The sequence below is a fragment of the Xyrauchen texanus genome, chromosome 31 (assembly GCF_025860055.1).
Source record: "Xyrauchen texanus isolate HMW12.3.18 chromosome 31, RBS_HiC_50CHRs, whole genome shotgun sequence".
NCBI classification, from domain to species: Eukaryota; Metazoa; Chordata; class Actinopteri; order Cypriniformes; family Catostomidae; genus Xyrauchen; species Xyrauchen texanus.
Genome location: NC_068306.1, coordinates 3,999,872 through 4,024,410, shown reverse-complemented (window position 1 = coordinate 4,024,410; position 24,539 = coordinate 3,999,872). Strand labels below are relative to the sequence as shown.

Below are 24,539 nucleotides of genomic sequence, written 5' to 3'. Positions count from 1 at the left end.
GCCCACGAGCACAATTATCGAGCCACTGTGGGGTGTGATTTTGATTCAAAGAGCAGAGCCAGGCGGATTTCATGGGCAGATGATGATGATGTGTCCATTGAAACACCTGCAGCCTCACGCAGGGTGCATAGTCCAAGCTACGTAGCTGCAGACCAGCTAGCCCTTCTCTCGCAGAAAACCGCATCCCTAACAGAGACAGTGGATAGGATTAGTAAGAACTATGTGACTGTTGACCAGTTTCACCTCCTGATGAAAAAGATGGAGCAGCTGCAATCGAAACTAGACAACCCTGTGGCTAAGGAGCCAAGAAAGCTGGAGGAAGCAAATCAGGAAATTAAGTGAGGGCGGTCTCCAACACAACGTGGTGTAGCACAAACCAGATCCTACTGCCCAAGTCCCAGCCATGTTGGAACAGGTTTGTGTTATCACTGTGGTGAAGAACGACATTTTCGCAGAGAGTGCATGAGGCTGTCAACCCTGCCACCCAACTCCGGTCAAAGTAGTAAGGATCACAACCGCAGTACTGCTCCAAGAGACTCGGTAAGCTGGAGAAGTCAGTCCCCCACACCCCAGGTGTGACGCGCTACAAGCAGAGGCCCAAGCTTGCTCATTGATGCAACTGTGAACGGCATTCCAGTGAAAGCAGTTGTAGACACAGGAGCTGAAGCAACAGTTATCTCAGAAACCTTGTATCAGCAGTTTCCCTCAAATAAGCAGACGGCTTTATCACAGACATGCCTCCATAATGCAGAAGCAGGGAAAGACATGAGCGCCAAAGGTGGACTAAAAGTTAAATTCCAAATTGGTACCTGGAGTGCAGAATGGGACGTTTTTGTGGTTCCGATACGTGACTCTGTTCTGCTGGGCCTTGATCTTCTGCAAGCTGCAAACGTAACAATCCACACTAATGGCAGAGTATTAACAGACTATCTGTTATGATCCCTTGTTGTCTGCCCCGTGTTTTCTGTTTCACTCGTCACTGCTCACGTTCCATGTCACATTTTCTTTGTTGTCCGCCCCGTGTTTCACTGTCTTTGTGTTAAAACTACATTTCCCATCTTTCCCGGCCCTCTCTGCCAGCACAGTATTATTGTCCGCACCGGTTCGTTATTTTGTTATCACCGTGTCTGTGCATTTAAGCCCCGCTGTTTTTCCTTTCCGCTGTCAATCGTTATGGTTTCATGTCGTGCCTATGCCCCTGTTTCCTGCCCTTCATGTATGTTCTTCCAGCTGTGTGTTCTTTTGTGTTAGAGTTAGTTTTTCCCATCGTGGACTTTTCTTTGTGTTTACTTATTTGTTATTTATAAAATAAACCGCTTTTGGATCCAAACCACCCGTCTGCCTTCTCCTGCTTCCCACATCCATAACAGAACGATTGACCAAACTATGGATCCAGCGGTTCAGCAAGCGAACTACCGGCTGCTCTGCCTAAAGCAAGAGGACCGACCGATGGAGGACCACATCCGCGACTTCCTTGACCTGGCGAATGCTTCCCGGACTCTGCCCTGGTGGTCTTCTTCAGGGGAAATTTGAATAATTTGATCAAGGAGCGGTTGCCACCGACGACGTGCGACTGGACGCTCCGTAACTTCATGGATGCGTCTTTACTGGTCTGCGACTCGCCGTTCACCGTGGGTGTTGCTGAGGAGGACCCTACCTCTCCATCCATGGCGGTGACTCTCCAGTCGTCCTCAGCCCTCCCTGTCACGCCAGCCCCACCGGTCAGTGAGCAAACCCCCACACCAGTCACTTTCCATGAGCCAGTGCGGTCAACTTTGTCCACCCGGAGGAGGAAGAGAAGACGGGTCTGCGAGCCAGAGCCCACGCCTGCCCCGGTCTGCGAGCCAGAGCCCACGCCTGCCCCGGCCTGCGAGCCTGAGCCCTCATCAGCCACGGTCAGGGAGCCTGAGCCCACGTCAGCCACGGTCAGCGAGCCTGACGCCACGCCAACCATGCACAGCGTTCCAGAGTCGCCAGTCTCATCCGCCCGGAGGAAGAGGAGAAGGGGAAAGTCCTCTGCCCCCAGCCTCCGCCTCCTGCAGCTCTGTCCCCAGAACCCCCCGTGGCTCTGCCCTCAGTGTCCAGCGGACCCAAGCTCACGCATACCACGGTTAACCAGCCAGAGCCTGAAGCCTCAAACATCAGCGAGCCAGTGCCTGTAACCTCAAACGTCAGTGAGCCTGTGCCTGTAGCCTCGACCGTCCCTGAGCCAGCGCCTGTAGCCTCGACCGTCCCTGAGCCAGCACCAGTGGCCAAGACCGTCCATGAGCCAGTGCCAGTAGCCATTACCGTCCAAGAGCCAGCGCCCCCCGAGTCTTCCAGGGCTCCTCCTCTCGAGCCTCCCATGGCTCCGCCTCTCAAGTCTCTCGAGTCTTCCAGGGCTCCTCCTCCCGAGCCTTCCAGGGCTCTGCCTCTCAAGTCTCTCGAGTCTTCCAGGGCTCCTCCTCCCGAGCCTTCCAGGGCTCCGCCTCTCAAGTCTCTCGAGTCTTCCAGGGCTCCTCCTCCCGAGCCTCCCAGGGCTCCGCCTCTCAAGTCTCTCGAGCCTCCCAGGGCTCCTCCTCACGAGCCTCCCGAGCCTTCCAGGACTCCACCTCCCGAGCCTCCAAGGGCTCTGCCTCTCAAGTCTCGAGTCTTCCAGGGCTCCTCCTCTCGAGCCTCCGGAGCCTTCCAGGGCTCCGCCTCCCGAGCCTCCCAGGGCTCCACCTCTCAAGTCTCGAGTCTTTCAGGGCTCCTCCTCCCGAGCCTTCCAGGGCTCCGCCTCCCAAGTCTCTCGAGTCTTCCAGGGCTCCTCCTCCCAAGCCTCCCAGGGCTCTGCCTCTCAAGTCTCCCGAGCCTCCCAGGGCTCCTCCTCTCGAGCCTCCCGAGACTTCCAGGGCTCCGCCTTCCGAGCCTCCCAGGGCTCCGCCTCTCGAGTCTCTCGAGCCACCCAGGGCTCCGCCTCTCAGGTCTCTCGAGCCACCCAGGGCTCCACCCCCCGAGCCTCCTACGGCTCCGCCTCCCGAGTCTCCTAGGGCTCCGCCTCCGGAGCATCCCGAGCCTCCCTCTGCTCTGCCTCCCGAGCCTCCTTCTGCTCCGCCTCCCAAGCCTCCCTCTGCTCTGCCTCCCGAGCCTCCCACGGCTCTCCATGGTTTCCACCTTTCCATGGTTCCGCCTCCCTCGGCTCCTCGTCCTGAGTTTCCCTCGGCTCAGCCTCCTGAGCCTTCCTCGGCTCTGCCTCCGGAGTCTCCCGAGCCTCTTCCGGCTCCACCTCCGAAGCCTCCCTCGGCTCCGCCTTCAGTGCCTTCTTTGCCCTCTCCTCCTTCGGCTCCGCCTCCTGAACCTCCCTCGGCTCCACCTCCAGAGCCTCCTTCGGCTCCGCCTCCAGTGGCTCCCTCAGCTCCACCTTCTGAGCCTTCTACGCCATCGCCTCCCTCGGCTCCGCCTCCCGAGCCTCCCTCGGCTCCGCCTCCCAAGACTTCTACGGCTCCGCCTACGCCTTCCACGGCGCCGCCTCCCAAGCCTTCTATGGCTCTGCCTCCGTGGTTCCGCCTCCTGACCCACCCAAGGCCTTAGCACCTGAGTCTGCCATGGCTCAGCCTGCCTCTGCTCTGCCCTCAGAGTCTGCCACGGCTCAGCCTGCCTCTGCTCTGCCCTCAGAGTCTGCCACGGCTCAGCCTGCCTCTGCTCCGCCCCCAGGGTCTCCTGCGGCCTTGCCTACGCCTCCTTCGGCACCGCCACCTAAGTCTTCTAAATGTGCATTAATACATATCAACAACATGACAATATTGTTGCTATAGTAACGAACTGTAACGTTATTTTGTGGTTATTTCAGCAGACAGTTGCTTCGTACATTCGGATCAATTGCATTAATTTAAAGAGGGTAAACTTCATGATTTAAGTGAACTGTACACAAGCACGTTGACTCTTATGTTAGCTGCTCTCTGTCCATGCACTGAATGAATGCACGTCTTTGAATGAGGGTTTTTCCTTCCACACATTCACTTGAACTGCACAAGCAATGACAATTTCAATGGTATGGCCCATTTTAGGGGAGGCCCAGATTATAATTTAAAATCAAGCAGAGCTATAGAAATGTACATATGACAGTTGAAGCTTCATATTACAAGTGCTTTCTAGTACTTTTTAACGCACTGGGTTCACCTTTGACCACATTTTTCACCATGAAGGGTAGTCAGTGTTTCCCAACCACTGTGCAGCAGACACTAGTGTGCCATGAAAGATTGTCACATGTGCCGCGGACAATTATCAGATACCACAAAATAAATAAATGCATGAAGAAAATATATACATAATCATTTCAGGTCTATCCAAACTCCTCACCTTTCTGAGAAATTCACCATTTTGAAATCATAAACGGTCGCTTTTGTGATTGTGAAGAGCAATGATTAATGTGCAAAAGTGAGTGATATTTATATCACTCACTTTTATATGTTACTGATTCGATCACGTGACTCGCGTCAGCTCAAGAGAATACATTAAAGTCCATGAAGTGACGTCACACCAAAGTGTTTTTCACACACACGTTTTTGCTTCACCAATAATGTCTTTGAGATTACTAAGCAACAAGAAATATTTAAAAACTGTCCAAATATGTGAAGAGACATTGACTGTCTCATAATTTATTTTAATTAAATATTCCTTTATCATTTATTAATATCAGAGACAACAGTTATTGAACTCATTTAATTCACCAAGAAAACGCTTCGAACTAAAGATAAACAAGTCCTTTAATTACTTTCTGCTATCAAATCTACTGCAAGCTTTTTTCTCTCTTCCAAATACATGTTTTCAATGTTTATTGTGAACATCTCCCGCTTTTTTACGTGTCAAACTGGTCAAATCTTCCTCTGTGACACTTTCTGTAACTCTTGTCTTGTGAGGATGAAGATGGGGCGCTTGACGCTGAATTCAGCCTCCAGAACCAAAATAAAACTGTCACGAGAAGTCATCTGTCTGAGACAAACATGCAAAATCTAATGACAGTCAGCTCAGCATCAGTGCAGAGGCGTTTCCAGCACTGAAGGACATCCGGGGCTTAGCCCAGACCATTGTATTTTCACACTAGCAACCACTCCTCTGTAGTCCAAAGCTGGTGAGAGGGCATTCTTTGAGTTTTGCTCTTGCTGGGTGTAGTGGGGCTTTACTGGTTTTGAAATTAGTCACCAATATGGGGTGTCTAGTCAGGACACGGAAGGCAGGGATATTCGTTGAATGGTTTAATATGTATTAGAAATACAGATGCACAGGCACTATTTCTCATTAACTTTACAGTGTAAGTGTGGTTCTGAAAGAAAGGAATAAACATCAATATTAACCAAACACGTTCTGAAACATGAACTACAATCAGAATGCCATACAATCTACACATACGACAGAGATAAAATCTGTCACTAACTGTAAACCTAACATAAATCGCTACTATTAACTTATCCATATGATACTTGTAACTTGTGGTCACTGACGCACACGAACACAACCTGAAGCTTAACTTAGAAACTGAAACTAAACTGGCAATCGTTCTCTGTAATCCAGGGCATGTCGCAACATGTCAGAAAAGGGGTGTGGTCTGAGCGAACACTCGCTGTACATGCTCAAACTAAGTTCACATCACTTGAGCCTTTTGCACAGCCGCCCCATAATTCACAGTGTGAATTATCTCCTTGGAAGGCTCAACTATCCACAGGAGCTGTTGTCGAGGCATCCTCCGGGATGGCCGGCAGCTCAATGAGCTTGGCTACTGGTCTGGTGTAAGTCCTCCCGTCCACCTTTACCTCAGCAGTCCTCACTTTCCCATCGACACTCCTAATGGTCTTCGTAACTCGTCCCACGGGCCACAATGCCCGAACTAACCTTTGGTCAATTACCATCACCACTGTACCAACAGTGAGGTTCTCTGTGTCCTTTACCCACTTCTGCCTTGACTGCAAGAAAGGTAAGTAGTTCCATATGAAGTGGGTCCAAAACTGGTCAGCTAACACCTGACTGTGCCTCCATCTTCTCCGACTGAGAATCTCAGACTCAGGGTACACCACTTGAGGAAGCGAAGAGTCGGGCCGCCCCATGAGGAGGTAGTTGGGGGTTACGGGATCTACATCGGCTACATCTGTCGACACATAGCCCAGTGGCTTGGAGTTGAGGATTCCCTCTACCTCCATCAGAACAGTCTGCAAGACTTCTTCGGTCACTGTCTGTGCTCCCAGAGTAACGTAGAGTGCAGCCTTAATGGATCTGACTTCCTGCTCCCAGGCTCCACCAAAGTGAGGTGCATTTGGTGGGTTGAACTGGAAACGGATCTGGTGCTTAGCCAACTTGGTCTGTAGCTCTTCGCACATGGCCTCAAAACTTGCTTTGAGCTCATGCTCTCCTCTGCGGAAGTTGGTCCCACAGTCAGAGAGAAGCTCGAAGGGAGTTCCCCGTCTAGCCACGAACCTTCTGAGTGACATAAGGAATGAGTCGGTATCCATGTTGGGCAGCACATCTAGGTGAATGCACCTGGTGGTCATACACTTAAACACTATTCCCCATCTCTTTTCTGTACTCCGACCTCGCTTGACCTGGAACGGGCCAAAGCAATCTACTCCTGTTGAATAAAATGGAGGCTTCAGGAGGCGGAGACGACAAGGGGGCAGATCTGCCATCTTAGGAATAACAGGCTTTGCTCTCCATTTCTGGCACTCCGGGCAGGATCTCTGATGACGACGCACAGCTTCGCGGCCTTGCAGGATCCAAAACTTGCGTCGGAGCTCTGCAAAGACCCTTTCCGATCCAGAATGGAGTAACTTATTGTCATACTGTTGTATGATAAGTCTCGTAATATGGTGCTTAGGTTCTAGCACAATTGGGTGAACGACATCTTCTTCCAGACTAGTAGAACGGCGCTACCTACCACCTACTCGGATAAGGCCCTTAGAGACGTCATACTCTGGAGCAAGTGACAAGAGCCGACTGCTGTATGGAAGTGCTTTCTCTGTTTTTAAACTCTTTACTTCGTCTGGAAAACTATCATATTGCGCTCTCTGAAGGATCCGGAGTTCTGCTTCTGCGTAGTCATCTGCACTGAGGGCGCTTGACTGGGAGGCCGCCCCATGCAGTGACCTACTCGTTGCCTCAAGGAGATCTTCAAAGGTAGAGTGGTCTTCAGCGGCTGGGATCTCTGGAGCAGTAATGGCTGACAAGATGCCACAGAACGCAGACCTCTTCATCTCTGTCTCATCTGGGACCTCCATGAAAGAAGTTGTGGCTGGCCAACTCTCACGTGGCAGCCGAAGGAAGGTAGGACCTTGACTGAATTGATTTGGCTTAGCTAGGTTGGATAGTGTCATCCCTCTGGTGATAGCATCTGCGGGGTTATTCTGTGTGTCCACATACCTCCATGACCGGTGATCTGTTAGCTCCTGAATCTCAGATACACGAGTCCCTACAAACACCTTGTATCTGCAGGACTCCGACTGTATCCAGGTGAGTACTGTGGTGGAGTCAGACCACAGCACTGTGTTACTCAACTGAAGGGTGAGCTCTCTCTGGATCATCTGGGCAAGCTGAGCTCTGGTAAGGGCGGCACAGAGCTCAAGGCGTGGCATTGATTGTTGTTTCTTCTGTGCCACTCTTGAGCGTGCCAGCACAAAGGCTACATGGACTTGGCCATGAGGATCCTCACCACATAGGTAAGCAACTGACCCATAGGCGGACTCTGATGCATCACAAAAGACGTGAAGCTCGAGGGTGATGGCACTTACATCCACGTCCAGTGGGAAGTAACTCCGGGAGAGACTGACCATTGGGAGCTGAGGGAGCTCTTCTTCCCATGTAGTCCAGGCATGCAGGAGGTCGACCGGTAAGTTTGGGTCGTCCCAGTCGCGGTCTTTGGCCTACAGTCTCTGGACCAAAACTTTGGCCCTTGTGGTGAAGGGCAGGATATGACCTAGGGGATCATACTGGCTTGCTAGTATCTTATAGATATTTCGCATGGTCGTCTGGCTTGGGGCAACCGGGCGATGCCTGTAATGGAGTGTGTCCTCCATGAAGCGCCAACTGAGGCCTAGCGTCATCTCATGAGCTTCACCATGCATCTGAGAAACCCATCTTTCGCTGCTGTCAGACTTGGCCTCCTTAGGCAGGTTACAAATCACCTCTGGCTGGTTACTGGCCCACTGGCGTATATCGAAGCCACCTGCAGCTAGAAGAGTTCTAAGCTTCGTCACAAGGTTACTGGCTTCTACTACAGTGGGTAAACTCTGCAGGCAGTTATCGACGTAGAAACACTGTTCTACACTGTGTCGGACATTTTCCCCTGGTTGACTTGACTCATTGACGTGTTTCTGGAGAGCAAAGATCACGCAGCAGGGACTGCACGTCATCCCGAATGGCAGGACCTGCCACTGGTACACTGATGGCTGTTCGTCCATCTTTAGATCCCTCCAAAGGAACCTCAGCAAGGGCTTGTCTCTGTCCAGCAGGCGGACCTGGTGAAACATTCCTTTAATGTCTCCACTCACTGCGACTCGATGCTCTCTGAAGTGCAGGAGAACTCCAAGAAGTGAGGGTCCTAAGGCTGGACCAGGAAGGAGGTAGTTATTTAGACTCTGTCTGCCAAGCTGGAAGCTGCAGTTGAAAACAATCCGTTCCTTGTTATTGTGCCTGACCATGTGGTGAGGCAGAAACCACGATTCCTCTGAATAGTCCGCCTCGCATGAGTCAATCTTGGTGGCGTACCCAGCAATCTCCAGTTTCTTGATCTCTTCCTGGTAGGTAGATGCACGCAGTGGGTCTTGTACTAACCTCCTTTCTGTGTTTCGCAGGTTCTTCATCACACCTTCCTTTGAAACTTGCATCTTGGGCATGTTTGGGGCTCGTAGAAGGGGTGTAGCATACCGATGCACTCCGTTTACTTCTACACGGATGGTCTCGACCTCTAATAAGTCCACTGCGTACTTGTCCTGTCTGGATCTGGTCACCAATTTCTCACTTTTAAAAGGCAATGTATCTAACTGCCACAACCGTTCAACTTGACTGAACAGCTCAACAGAAGGGGAGGAAACTGAAGGGTGAGGGTCGAAATCCCTTGTCTCTTCAGATATATCAATACATATATATATATATCCTTTCATATCAATATCTATCTATATTCTGTTGCTTAAACGTAATAAAATGATGAATTAACTATATGCATGATCACATAATCAATTCTATTTTCTTATGCATAACTGAAATATACTTTGAATCTTATGTGTGTTGGAATGTTAACTAGTGTCTGTTAAGGAACATTCCAGAGTCTCTCTCTCTGTCCTGCCCATAGTCTGAAGGTCCTTTGGGGATAAGCTTAGCTGTGATGAGAGGGGGCAGGGAGAATGTTAAACATATGTTCTGTGTTTGATCGTTACTTTTCTATGATTAATTATATGGGTTAAAATCCTATGCAATATTACCTGAATAGTAGAAGTGTGATTTTCTATTATTATTTCTTTAGGGAAGAAATGTATGTTATTTTTCACCCTCTCCTCTGCCTGAGGAGTGAAAATTGTATCTCTCTTGTTTTAGCTTAAATGACCTGATAATGTGTGCTCTGGCTCCCTTGTGCGCAGAGAAGAGCTGTCGTTCGTCAGTGTTTTGTGTGTGCGTATTGACCTTCTACCCAGGTTTTGAACCTAGGGAGGCACACCAGGCCGACTCGAAGACGCCCGCGATCATCTGCGAGGTCACTTCAGACGTAAATCCCGGGCTCTGACGACAAGTGCGCTGATTAATGTTGATAGGCCATAGCCATCTATATGTTGTGACTTTATGTTCTGTTAGCCAATCAGGAGTCAAATAATAGAATGTACGTCCTTGCAAATGGTATAATTGATGTAAAATTTTGTGTAAGGTATGAGTTAGCTTTCGATCTCCTCGTGAGACTTTGCCGCCTGGCTCTACTAATTTCACTGCAAACTATTCTTCAGTAAATTTTGGATTCTTTGATTGAACTTCTTGACTCCTGGTTTTTCTTTCTCCTTATCTGATCCGGGTTCTAACTGTTATACCCCTAACAAAACTGTGGTGAACAAACACTGTGTGTTGGGAAGGTGCTGCCGCAGGTATTTTGCTGGACCCTGGAGTGTCCAACCGAGCTTAGTCTTTACTGCTGCAGGACCACCAGGGGGACCCAGATGTACTGGCTCAATCGGAACGATCAGATCAGCATTATCCGATCCAATCATGAGGGTTGGCTGAGCTCCATCGATGGGTGGGATTGCCAGACCTCTTAGATGCCGATATCTTATCTGTAGCTGGGTAACTGGGTAGCTGTACTGAGAGAGACCTAAGTGTTCACCTGTGAATGCGCCTTGAATGGAGAACCTCTTCGTTGGTTGGGAAGCTGGAGTGATCGTAAAAGACACACGTGAGCCTGACAGTATCTTGATGTCTTGGCGGATAGTACGGAGTGTGAGGTCTTCTGCTTGACCCTGTACTCCCAGGCGGCGTGCTGCAGATGAAAGCAGGATGGTTCTCTCAGAGCCATCATCTAACACTGCATACGTGTCGAGCACTTTATCCTAGTATTGCAAATGGACTCTGACAATCTTCAACATCACCTGGCTATATCTATTTGGCTGATCCAGGTAATGAGTCTCTGCTGTCGATATGATGGTGGGCTCGTTCTCACTCCTCTGGTTGACCTCGTGTAGAACAGAAAGGTGTTTTGACTGACAAAGGCGACATGGCTTCTTGAGGTCACAAGCAGAGGCTAGGTGAGAACGTCCGCATCTCCAGCACCTTCTCTTGACTTTAATCCAGTCCACCATCTCTGCTTTGGTAAGCTTAGCGAAACTCTCACATTGGCTGAGGTAGTTTTCTGCCTCACAGTAAGGGCAGTATATCTTACCCTTCCCTTGGGTTCGGATAGAATGAGCTGCTTGGGAGGGCATGTCGGATGGATGGTTACTGAATCTGCCTGTCCCATGCATAACAGTAGTGATATTAACCTTGGACTTAAGCTGCTTGAATTCTCTCTTGTCCTTCTCACTGTGAGCTTGGAGTGAAGGCTCAATGTCCAGGCATCTGACTTCTGCTTTAAGCCACTCTGAAAAGTCAGTGAGCGTTAACTTCAGTTTATCAGGGTCCTTCCTATACTGTTGACGATGAAATCGCTCTTGCTGGTGTTTGGGGAGCCTACTTAGAAGGCACTTCACATTTGAGCCACAGTGGAGTTCCTCATGGCCTTCACCTCGGAGAGCTTTCAGCATCCCGACAAGCGACTGCACTCTGATGGAAAACTCATCGAGAGCCCTATCATCTCAGATGAGGGGTAGGCGTTCAATATCCTCTATCTCCTTCAGCACAAACTGATATGGACGCCCATAGCGTTCATCCAGTGCTTTCAGAGCTTCAGAGTAGGGCATAGTGGACTCTGCATGAGCTAGCACGAGGCGATGTGCATGTGGCACTTTGACATGTTTCAGCAAAATGGCATACTTGTAATGCTCGGACTGAGAAGGATGAAGAAGTGTGCTAAGGGAAAGGCGTAGCTCCACATATTGAGCTCTATCCTCCTTGGTAAAGTCAGGAAATGTTGGGCCTTCTATATTGAGGGGTGCATGCTGATATTCGGTGGAAGGATAATGGGCCAGCATGGCTGGGTTCCCTTGGTAGAGGGGTTGGGTTACATAACGAGGCTGGTGCATTGACTGGTGTACGGATGGAGGCCTCATCTGATCGAGAGCTTGATTTACATGTAGCGATCTGGGAGGAGCCACATGTGGGAGATAGATATGAGGCTCAGGTGGCACCAGATGTGGATTTCCCAACTGAGGCTCCCTACCCTTCTCGTGCTGGCTGCCGAGTGCTGCTGCGTTGGGCTTACAATTACCTGAAATGGGGTAGGATGGTAGTGGGCTATATGATGAGGCATTTCTTAAAAGGCCTACTGAATGCTGTAGTCCCTGGGGTGACCCGCTAGGATGGCTGGGCTGAAGGTGAGCTGGTGGATCATGTTCAGTATCCTGCTTGACAGCCTGAACGTCATAGCGTGGATCGAGCGTGTGCCTAGGGGGTTGAATGACTCGGCTAAGAGGCGGAGGAAGTGTCATTTGTTTTAGCTGATGAGTAAGGTCTGCAGCAACACTTGGGTGATCCTCAGTTCTGTGGTGGTGAGGAGCAAGGGCTGGGGAAGGCTGTGGTTCACCTCCTCTGTCTGGGTAGAGTTGGCATACTGGGGTCTGATGCCGTGATGACCTCCTTGACCACTGAGCTGAGGTCCGAGGGGAATGGTGCTGCAGGAAAAACTCCAAAAGCTCTGTTTGTTTCTTGGCCGTTTCACTCTGTTTCCGCGCTGTCTCCAAAGCCTGATGAACAATGGCGTCATTTGCATTCTGCATTGGTGTCATTGAGGATATACTTCTAGCAGGACTGAGTAGCTTCCTCTCCTCTTCGTGCCTGTGCATCTGCGCTAAGCTATGCTGGTCGGAATATTCAACTAAAAAATCATCCAGATATCTTGGGCGTTGCACTGCGCGTTTGGGGCGCGCAGGTGAAACAGGGAGGCTGATTCCTTCCTTACTGATTGCCATATCGTTGACTCTATCTGGCTCGAAGGACCATAAATTGTAGTGGGGCTTTACTGGTTTTGAAATTAGTCACCAATATGGGGTGTCTAGTCAGGACACGGAAGGCAGGGATATTCATTGAATGGTTTAATATGTATTAGAAATACAGATGCACAGGCACTATTTGTCATTAACTTTACAGTGTAAGTGTGGTTCTGAAAGAAAGGAATAAACATCAATATTAACCAACATAAACACAATTGAGGTTGATAAATCTCTCTAGCCAGTTAAATAAACAATGCTAAACACGTTCTGAAACATGAACTACAATCAGAATGCCATACAATCTACACATACGACAGAGATAAAATCTGTCACTAACTGTAAACCTAACATAAATCACTACTATTAACTTATCCATATGATACTTGTAACTTACTTGTGGTCACTGACGCACACAAACACAACCTGAAGCTTAACTTAGAAACTGAAACTAAACTGGCGATCGTTCTCTGTAATCCAGGGCATGTCGCAACATGTCAGAAAAGGGGCGTGGTCTGAGCGAACACTCGCTGTACATGCTCAAACTAAGTTCACATCACTTGAGCCTTTTGCACACTGGGCCTGTTTCTACAGTTCCTAAATCTTCCACTCTAGTACTATCCTCGACTAACTCATCCTCTCTCCTCCCTGAATCATCTGTGATGCAAAAGAACAGATACAGCACATAACTTATTGCAAATCAGCTTCAAACAACTAATTCATCAAGTGCTACATATGTCAAATTGTAGAACAATACCATTGAAGAAAATGTATTGGGAAGAGCAGATCAGTGGGATTGCCCTAAGATCTAGCATGATTCTTGAATTGTCATGTACATTACCATAAAGTCATCACAAAAGAGTTATATTATAGTGAGTAAAGTGAAGTAAAAATTTTTTTTAACATAAATAATTTATATTTTTTGACATAAATAGTCAAAATGATGTATAAGATACTAAGTTAAAGAAATACATGAATGACTTTAGTCTAAGTTCATTGACACACCATGGCATCGAACTGTATATAATTCTCCATGTTCATCTGTCAAAATCCTTTCATTAGGATCATTGGGATAAACAATGTTTCACTTTTAACTTTCTCTAAAGTAAAGTGACTGATTAATTGTTACCAGTTTCCATGCCTGATTCTGGCACATCTTTGTTACCCTCAAAGTGTATATTTACTACAAAGTAATATCACAAAACAAGTCACACATACATTTTATGCTAATGCTTATTGGTTATCCTTAGAGAAAACAACACCTGATAAACAAGAAAATTATGCTCCGAACGGAACTCGAACCGCGGTCTCCAGCGTGAAAGGCGGATACGTTAACCATGAAGCTAGAAGCTATCAGTCAGTTTTGAAGGTCTTGAAGGTTTAGCCTACTGTGGGTGAAAGCCAGCCAGATGATGATCTTTAGACTTTAGGGACAAAAACAAATGTGAATTCTTACCCACTGACTTCTTTCGGAAATTTTAGAAGCCTCATTTGCTTCATTTTTGCTGTCTTTCCTGCTAACTGCTGTTAACTCGCCACTAAGTAACGTAAGTTGATGTCAGCTCCTCCCCTACCTGCTGCATATTCAACAGAGAGGAAGAAACGGAGTCGCCCATAGGCTACCGACAGCAAAGGAACTTATTCTATAGGTTAGATTATGCCTATATCTATTTTTACAGGCTGTATGCAATATGTGCAAAGCCAAAGCACAATGAAATAAGGCAACTTGTGATTTCGGGGGTTTACATAGGCTATTTTCCAGTTTCATATTTGTCAGTCAACTTTTCAAAATTCATTGGGGCTACACTCAAAACATTCGGGGCTGAAGCCCCGGCAAAATCGGCTGCCGCCGCCTCTGCATCAGTGTCCCTTGATGCGTTTGATCACACACAGAGTTTAAGTCAATGAGGACCAGGAGGAAGATTTGAGTTGTCGATTGAGTTCTGTTCACTTCATTTTTTACATGTTTTGTTCATATTTTAATCGTATTTGTTTTTTAGGGCCCAAGCCTTGAAAAGGCAAGGCCCTACTGTTTTCGTTAGGATTAATTAGGGCCCAAGCCTTGAAAAGGCAAGGCCCTATTGTTTTCGTTAGAATTATTATTAGGGCCCAAGCCTTGAAAAGGCAAGGCCCTATTGTTTTCGTTAGAATTATTATTATTATTATTTTTTTTTTTACGACTATTGGGGCACTTTTGGGGCTCTTAACGTGCTCAAAAACTCTTGAAACTTTGCACACGGGTCAGAAACCGCGGCCATTAGGGCCGGGCTGAAGCTGGTACCCGGGCGTGGCAGGGGGGCTCGACAGCGCCCCCTGGAACAGGGTCCGAAAACTTGGTCCATAAATCAAACACGCTTGCATGTAATAATATGAAACTCGGTACACATATAGATCTCATCGTTTCATATATCCTTCATACTTTTACTTTTTACCTCAGGCCAACTGGAAATCGTCTATTTAGGGTTTTTTGGAAAACGCATGCAATGGAATGTGAAATACTCCTAGAGAATTCCACCAATCGCCACGAAACTCGGTCAGCATGAAGTCAAGACATTGAGGATGAAAAATAGTTAGCGGATTTTTGATATCTCGAACGGTTTGGCCATGGCGAGGAAACGAAATGATGGCGCGAAAAGAGAAACAGGAAGTGTGTTATAACTTCTGCATACTTTAATTGATCTCCATGAAACCGCAGCAGTGTGATCGCTGTAAGAGGCCGATCGCATGGATGTGACTATTGTGAGTCAAAGTTATAGCGCCACCAACTGGCAGAAGGAAGTGTGTCACTTTCAAAATGCTTTGAAATCACCCTCTTATTTTTACCCGATTTACTTAAAACTTTAAGTGTATAATGTAAACACACGGCAGATGTAGACGTGTGAAAGGATTATTGATATCTTAAAAACTGTTGTCGTGGCAACGCTTCAAACTTGAATATTCTTTTTTGATGCTTTTGAGACTCTTAGCATACTTGAAATTGCATGAAACTCGACAGACACATCACATTTATTAGCCAGTAGACATGTGCAAAGTTTCAGAAACGGGCGTGGTGCAGGGGCTCAGTAGCGCCACCTTTTGACAAAAGTGGGGGGGTTGCTTTACACTTTGACCCACAGTCACAAATCTCAGTAATTATATTGTTCTCATCGAGCCGGACAACTTTCTAATTTACAGTCATTAGCTCAGACCAACAGAAAGTTAGATATTTTGGTTTGAATGTGGATGTTTTGGAGAATTTTCTCTCCCTCTCTCACTGACCCTACGTCTCTCTGTGTCTGGGGGGAGGGTGCTGATTTTGCTGATGAGTGAAAATGCTTTTATTTTAGTTTTTCAAAGTTTTGGGGCCCTTAACGTGCTCGAAAACTCTTGAAACTTTGCACACAGGTCAGAACCCGCGGCCATCAGGGCTGGGCTGAAGATGGTACCCGGGTGTGGCAGGGGGGCTCGACAGCACCCCCTGGAATGGGTTTCGAACACTTGTCCATATATCAAACATGCTTGCATGTAATAATATGAAACTAGGTGCACTTGTAGATCTCATCGGGCCGAACAACTTTCGTGCTCTAAGTTTTACGCCAGCCCAACAGGAAGTCGGCTAATATGGGTTGTTTGGAAACACGTGCTCTGGAATTATATATATATTCCTCCTAGAGAATGAATCCAATCGCCACCAAACTCGGTCGGCATGAAGTCAAGACATTGAGGATGCTACATTCCGGACGGATTTTTGATATCTCGAACGGTTTGGCCGTGGCGAGGAAATTGATTTAGGACTAAAAATGGACACATAAAGTGTGTTATAACTTAGTTAGTTCTATCTACAGTTACAAAACTCGCCGTGTATATTGTGCTCGTCAAGCCGAACAACTTTCTAATTTACAGTCATTAGCTCTGACCAACAGAAAGTCAGATATTGTGGTTTGAATGTGGATTTCTTGGAATCCCTGACAGACAGAGTGACCCCTCTGTGTTTTTTCTCTCTGTGTCTCTCTCTCTGACAGACAGAATGGCCTGCCATTTTGTGTGTGTGTGTGTGTGTGTGTGTGTGTGTGGTGAGGGGGAGGGAATTTCTCTGTTGGTACTTTGAAGCTCCAAAAATCACATAAATGCAACATAACAGTAACCCATAACACTCCAGTGGTTTAATCCATACTTTCAGAAGGGATATTATAGGTGTGGGTGTGAAAAAGATAAATAGTATATATTGTATGTAGTATATATAGTATTTTTATATTTTTTACTATAAATTGTCCACCCTGCTCAGGAGGGGTGATATGCTTAAGTAAATCACCCAAAAAAAAAAAAAACAACTGAAACAGAACTCTTAAGAGAGAAGAGCGCTTGTGAAAGTGAAAGTAGAGATTTATAGTAAAAAATGACTTAATTATTGATCTGTTTCTCACCACTTCTCATTTACTTACATTGAAAGGACCAACAGAGCTGATGTATTCTTCTAAACATCTTCATTCAATTTCTGAAGAAGAAAGTCATACACATCTGGAACTGAATGAGGGTTAGGAAATGATCAAATATCCCTTTAACATTCACTTATTTTTACAATGCATAAAATTAATGCTAATTTCGTACATTGATACTACAGGCCAACAGGAACCCACAAACCAAGAATGGCCAACATTCGCCCCTAGGGGGCGCTACAGGCCACACCAAAATTCCCATTTTCTGGTCAAAAATTTTCTAATTTGGTACATTGATAGTACAGGCCAACAGGAACACACAAACCAAGAATGGACCACATTCGCCAATAGGGGGCGCTACAGGAAATGCAAAAATTCTCATTTTCTGATCAAAATTTTTCTAATTTGGTACACTGACACTACAGGCCAACAGGAACCCACAAACCAAGAATGGCCCACATTCGCCCTTTAGGGGGCGCTACAGACCATGCCCAAAAGTCTCATTTTCTGTTCAAAAATTTTCTAATTTGGTACACTGATACTACAGGCCAACAGGAACCCACAAACCAAGAATGGCCAACATTCGCCACTAGGGGGCGCTACAGGCCAAGCCCAAAAAAAATATTTTCAAAGTGATACCATTTCCACGCCATTTGTCCAAATCTTCTGAAACTTGGTGTACATGCCTCATTTCTCATGGGGAACAAAAAAGCCTCAACGACCCATAACTTCCACCATGATGGATTTTCCCATACAGTGAAAATTTAAAAAAACCTACAAAACTCTTCTTCTCCTGAACCGTAGCTCTAATTTACTTGAAATTTGGTACACATGTGTAGAATTGAAGTCTTTGAAAACGTTACTTAGGAAAAATGAATACGATACAAAATGGCTGAAAGGGGTGTGTTTATGTAAATGTCCAAATTTTAACAATATATACATGTCAATAAATCAAATGTAATTTTGACTGATGGTTTTTAAAACCTAACATGCTTCAAGATGACATCACTCTGAAGTACTGCGCAAAGAATGGCCAACATTCAGCCCCTAGGGGGCTTACAGGCCATGCCGAAATTCCCATTTTCTGGTCTAAAATGTTCTAATTTGGTACAATAGTACTACAGGCCAACAGGAACCCACAAACCAAGAATGGCCGACATTCAGCCACTAGGGAGCTTAAAGGCCACGCCAAAATTCCCGTTTTCTGGTCAAAAATTGTCTAATTTGGTACATTGATACTACAGGCCAACAGGAACCCACAAACCAAGAATGGCCAACATTCACCCCTAGGGGGCGCTACAGGCCATGCCGAAATTCCCATTTTCTGGTCAAATATTTTCTAATTTTGTACATTGATACTACAGGCCAACAGGAACCCACAAACCAAGAATGGCCCACATTCGGCCATAGGTGGCGCTACAGGCCACACCCCAAAAAAATATTTTCAAAGTGATACCATTTCCACGCCATTTGTCCAATTCTTCTGAAACTTGGTGTACATGCCTCATTTCTCATTGGGAACAAAAAAGCCTCAAGGATCCATAAGGTCCGGTATGGATTTTCCTGTACATTGAAAATGTTTCATTTAGGATTCAGACAAAGACATGTTTTTTGAATTCCTTAATTGGGAGGGTTTATCCCCAACCATCTACTGATCAATTTTAAATGATTTGCCATTTTGAGGAGGAATCCGCATTGCTGCTTGCAGCTATATTTTTCTTATTATTATTATTATACTGGCAATAACTGACCATAATATAATTCAACAATAGGTTATGTTTGGGCCATGCTTATTAAAAGGTTAATATCCATCACTTCACAACACATTAATTATCCATATAATATTTAGCTTAATTGTCAGTGCCGATTAGCTGCACTGGATTTTAGGATATAGGTTTGAATCTCATTGGCAGCCCTATTGCATTTCATATTGTAGGCTATTTGCTGCATAACCATTAACTTTCTCACCTTCCCTCCTACTCTTTGTCTGTTCATCTTCTTTTGGCTTTCCAAACGATCATTTAGTTTGTTGCAGCCTTTTCATTTTCGGTCATTTTAACGAAAATCACAGGCAGAAATTATCATGTCGTCAAGTTTATTTTGAACAATGGAATTGTGGGTATTGAAGTTTATGTGAGCTGTGCGAGACATATCTTTAATTGGTTTAGGAAACACTCCACTACAGCCGACCAGAGGGGTTACCAGGATATCATGTTTGGGGGGGCATTTGGCTTGTTTGGGGGGGGCAACATAAACAATTGAAAAAATCGGCGCAAAATTAAGCTATACTACACACAATCTGTTTTAGTGCATATCTTTTTCTAAGCCAGGAACCCAGAGATAGGCACAGGGCCCCTATTAGACTATAGGGCTTAAACTGGATTTTTGTTGTGTCAGACCTCACTCATCTGCTAGCGATGGAAAAATATGCACAAAACAATCCACTTTTAAATTGTAATTTATCATCAGATGCAGAGGCGTTTCCAGCATTGAAGGACATCCATGGCTTAGACCAGACAATTTTATTTTCACACTAGCAACCACTTCCGTAGTCCAAAGCTGGTGAGAGGGTATTCTTTGAGTTTTGCTCTGGCTGGGCCTGTTTCTACAGTTCCTAAATCTTCCACTCTAGTACTATCCTCAACATCCTCTCTCCTCCCTGAATCATCTGTGATGCAAAAGAACAGATACAGCACATAACTTATTGTAAATCAGCTTCAAACAACTAATTCATCAAGTGCTACATATGTCAAATTGTAGACCAATACCATTGAAGTAAATGTATTGGGAAGAGCAGATCAGTGGGATTGCCCTAATATCTATCATGATTCTTGACTTCATGTACATTAACATAAAGTCATCACAAAAGAGTTATATTATAGTGAGTAAAGTGAGGTAAAAAAATAATTTATATTTTTTGACACAAATAGTCAAAATGATGTATAAGATCCTCAGTTAAAGCAATACATGAATGACTTTAGTCTAAGTTCATTGACACACTATGGCATCGAACTGTATATAATTCTCATCATCTCTATGAGAATAATTCATCTGTCAAAATCCTTTCATTAGGATCATTGAGATAAACAATGTTTCACTTTTAACTTTCTCTAAATTAAAGTGACTTATTAATTGTTCCCAGTTTCCATGCCTGATTCTGGCACAGCTGCTGCTGCTGCTGCTCAGTCTGTTGCTCATCTTTGCTCTACAAAACCATTTAATCAAATCAAAGTGTATATTTACTACAAACTAATATCACAAAACAAGTCACACATACATTTTATGTTAATGCTTATTGGTTATCCTTAGCGAAAACAACACCTGATAAACAAGAAAAGTAAGCTCCGAAGAGGGCTCAAACCGCGGTCTCCGGCGTGAGTGGCGACTGCATTAACTCGGAGCCACCAAGCTGCGTCAAGCTAAACAAGGAGGTTAGAGGCTATAACTCTTGAGGTTTAGCCTACTGTGGGTGAAAGCCAGCTAGATGATGATCTTAAGACTTTAAGGACAAAAACAAATGTGAATTCTTACCCACTGACTTCTTTCGGAAAAATCCCCAAAGCCTCATTTGCTTCATTTTTGCTGTCTTTCCTGCTAATTGCCATTAACTCGCCACTAAGTAACGTTAGTTGATGTCAACGACTGTGCAAGCTCCTCCCCTACCTGCTGCATATTCAACAGAGAGGAAGAAACGGAGTCGCCCATAGGCTGCCGACAACAAAGGAACTTATTCTATAGGCTAGATTATGCCTATGTCTATTTTTACAGGCTGTATACAGTATGTGCAAAGCCAAAGCACAATGAAATAAGGCAACTTATGATTTCGGGGGTTTACATAGGCTTTTGTCCGGTTTCATACTTGTCAGTCAACTATTCAAAATACACTCAAAACAACAGATGGACAGATTATTTCTCAAATTCTCAGGGGAGGCAGCGCTTATCCTAGGGGAGGCACTGCCTCCCCCAGCCTCCCCCTAGACACGCCCCTGAATTCTCCCCATCTTCCTCCGGAATACCTGAAATCATTAGATTCCATCACCTCTTGTAGACATCAAGATCATCTACTTGATCCCATAAGCGTTTGTCTTCTGCAGCCAATGTAGACAGATGAGAATCCGTTTCATCAGATTTAACAACTGTATCCTCTGATTATTATCATTTTTTTATTAGCAACAGTGTCAACCCGTAGCGAGATCAGAGATGAGGATGGAATTGGATGCGACCGATTTCTCGATCTCCAAATGTTTCTCCATGAAGTTGTCCTGCTTCTTACCCAGTCTCTCTATTGCTTCAAGCAAGATGGCATTTGAAGGATCTGAAGCTGGGCGCCGCATTTTCGGTAAATGGCTTGTCAGGAGACTCGATCATATCCAATGATTCCACATCATAAGCAGGTTTAGCATAAGTATGTATACGTTTAACACTTTCAGATTTCGGGATGTCGCCTCCATCATGAAGCCACATAAGAGCGCGAAGATCCACGTGCTGTATAGCCTATCCAGTCAATAGTCGTTGACGAAGACGGGGTAAAAAAAACTCTCAAAAAACTTAGTTATTCGCTAAACACAGAAACTTAAATGTATGAGGAGGGTAAACAGAGTAATGATCATCGCGTTGAGAACAAAACATTTAAAGGGGAAGAAAAATCTGTTTTGAACAAACTTCAGTTTTGAACAAACTTCCGAAAGGAGCCGAAAAACACAACCTACACCGAGGACGAACCGGCTTCAGTGTTATTATCTTTTCTTTTTTTATAACATTAAAATAACAGGTAATGTCTTTCTATCTACCAAGAGTTCTTTGACATGTAAAAGTTTTTAAAGATGAAAAGTTACGTCCCTTATTGATACCCATATTTTAAGATGGTAAGATGGCGTCACGGCGAAATCATTCAAGATTTAACGTAACCTTGATATTCGTTGTAAATGTTGCCTAATGCTGGTAAGGGACCGTCTAAAAGGTTACCAAAAGTGGCAACCCTAATTAGGCCTAATCTATGGATTAAGAGTGTCGATATAAACATAAAATTAGACAACCCAAACTGACTGATACTCAAAGCACAGAAAGAAATACCTTTAGTACAGAAATGAGAAATGTTTTTTTTTTTTTTTTTTTTACTGTTAAGTCAGATTAAAATGTAACAGACGGCTGTCTTGGATATTTTAACAATCTTTGTAGAAGAAGAAGAGTGTATTTGCTGTGGAAGTGATGTTACCATACAGACTATGATGGAGGAAAGCTGTGACATGATCGTTTATGATGCTGTAGATAGATGGAAAATCTGTCCAGCAGTTGGCACAATGTGACTCTGCCATGAGGAATCTTGTATAGATTAATGATACTGGCTAAACATCTACAGAGACATTGTGTCAAATGTGAAATAACCAAATCATTAAACCAGATTGTTCAGATCATTTATAATTACGTCGGGACATGTTTCTGCAAATGGTTGTGTTGTTTGACCGGTCTAAAGAAACAAATGTCTGCTGTGAGAGATTTAACATGTGAATGATCTATAATAACCCTTATGTGTATTGATGGGGCGAGTAAGTCTTTTAACTTTCAGGAAATACTCTTGAACTAACACTGTTAATTTTACATCGCTCTTCTATCGCATTATTTTATAATCGTTTACACAGTTTTTAAAATACTAAAGTAATATTTTGAATGAACATTTCACACAATGTCGACATTGTTCTGTTATTGTGAGTAAACTTTCTGTATGACATTAATATATCAAACATTTTAATTACACCTGAATTTCACCACTTGACTAATAAAAACTCGAATTACACAACCTGAAATTTTTTTAGGTGAATAACATCAACAACAATAATAATGTCATGTGTAAAACCTAAACATCACATCAGATTAAATCTATATACAATAATACTTCAATAATTTGTATTTTCAGCCATGTCGTCCTCCAGTAGTGCACTAAATGAGGAGCTTCAGTGTTCAATCTGTCTGGATGTGTTCACTGATCCAGTCACAACTCCATGTGGACACAACTTCTGCAAGACCTGCCTGAATGAATGCTGGAAAAACACTCAGAACTGCAGCTGTCCATTCTGTAAAGAAACATTCAGCAAAAGACCTGATCTGAAGATTAATACAACACTCAGAGAGCTCGTGCAACACTTTGAGAAGAAGTTTAATCTGGGTAAATCTGAAGTTCTCTGTGACTTCTGTGATGAAAGAAAGCAGAAAGCCGTGAAGTCTTGTCTGACGTGTCAAAGCTCTTACTGTGAAACTCACCTGGAGCCTCATCGGAGAGTCCCACGACTAAAGAAACACAAACTGATGGACGCTGTGGAGAATCTGGAGGATTATATATGCCAGAAACATGAGAGACCTCTGGAGCTGTTCTGCAGAGATGATCAGATGTGTGTGTGTTTGTCCTGCACTGAAGGAGACCACAAGACTCACAACACTGTTCCTATAGAGGACGAGAGTGCAGAGAAGAAGGCATGAGTTACTAATATTCAATCAATACTTATTTTGATGATATCTCTTATACATATAGATCAGGTGGGGTTTATTCAGGGCCGCAGCTCTTCTGATAACATTAGGCATTTCATCAATATGTGGTCAGTGTCGAATGATCAGACTCCGGTCGCTGCTGTCTCACTTGATGCCGAAAAGGCGATTGATATGGTAGAATGGGATTATCTTTTTAAGGTTTTGGAAATGTATGGGTTCAGAAATACTTTTATTGGATGGATTAAGTTACTTTATAGACACCTGGTAGTGATGGTACAAACAAATGGATCAATTTCAGATTATTTTACTCTGAATTGGGGCACCGGCAGGGTTTCCCTCTTTCCCCATTATTGTTCCGTCTTACCATTGAACCATTAGCAGAACCATTTTAACGAACGACGAAGAAGACGAAAGAAAAGTCTGAAAAGGTTCACAGAAAAAACAGTTAAAACTACAAGGTTTAGCTTCGGTCAATTGGGGAACAAGGTTTGTAAAGTTAACGAAGATTATATTTGAGCTAGTTGAAATGTTTATCGTAAAATGTATAATTTGGTAATGCTAACGGATTGAAACTAATGTAATGAGCTGTGTAACGGTCGAAAAGTGATGCATGGTTTATTTGTTTTTATCCAGCTCTTACGTTGGTTAATGACACAGACGGCAATAAAAATTATTTAACCATCAGTTCTGGCCTTCTCAGTATTGACTGGATGCTACACAACATCTTTGGGGTTTTGATTACAGAAGAATAGACTTTATTATCATACCATAAAGCCGAGTTGCCTGTAGTAAAACCACAGCAGCAACTAACTCATCTCTAGGTTTGGTTCATTATATACAGTACTCTGTGTTTTAACCCTGGTCAGCTTATTTTGAGAAGTAAAAACCCTCACCATATATTTTCTCAGCAGTCATGAGTACACACATGTAAAAGCTATTTCTGTTTCTGCACACACCGTCAAATAGTCACACATACGTTGAGCACACATTCCATCACGTCCACAGGCCTTTACACACACACAGTAAACTGCATGTTTGCCCGTCAGACATAACTGTGGTACAAATCAACAATGTTTTC

At 44.8% G+C, this 24,539-nt stretch overlaps 2 protein-coding genes and 1 pseudogene across 3 annotated transcripts in view; 1 reads left to right on the top strand and 2 right to left on the bottom strand.

The window, feature by feature from the left end:
- The window catches only part of LOC127625049 (zinc finger protein 208-like), a 632,925-nt pseudogene that overhangs the window by 134,092 nt on the left and 474,294 nt on the right, over positions 1–24,539 (bottom strand).
- LOC127624980 (zinc-binding protein A33-like) overlaps positions 1–24,539 on the bottom strand; it is a 203,655-nt gene that overhangs the window by 9,813 nt on the left and 169,303 nt on the right. The window lies entirely within an intron of this gene.
- The window catches only part of LOC127624982 (zinc-binding protein A33-like), a 54,280-nt gene continuing 52,635 nt past the window's right edge, over positions 22,895–24,539 (top strand). For both annotated transcript variants that reach the window (XM_052099986.1, XM_052099985.1), the window contains exon 1: positions 22,895–23,446. In XM_052099986.1, coding sequence (XP_051955946.1) covers positions 22,895–23,446 — 552 coding nt within the window. The remainder of the gene's footprint in view (positions 23,447–24,539) is intronic.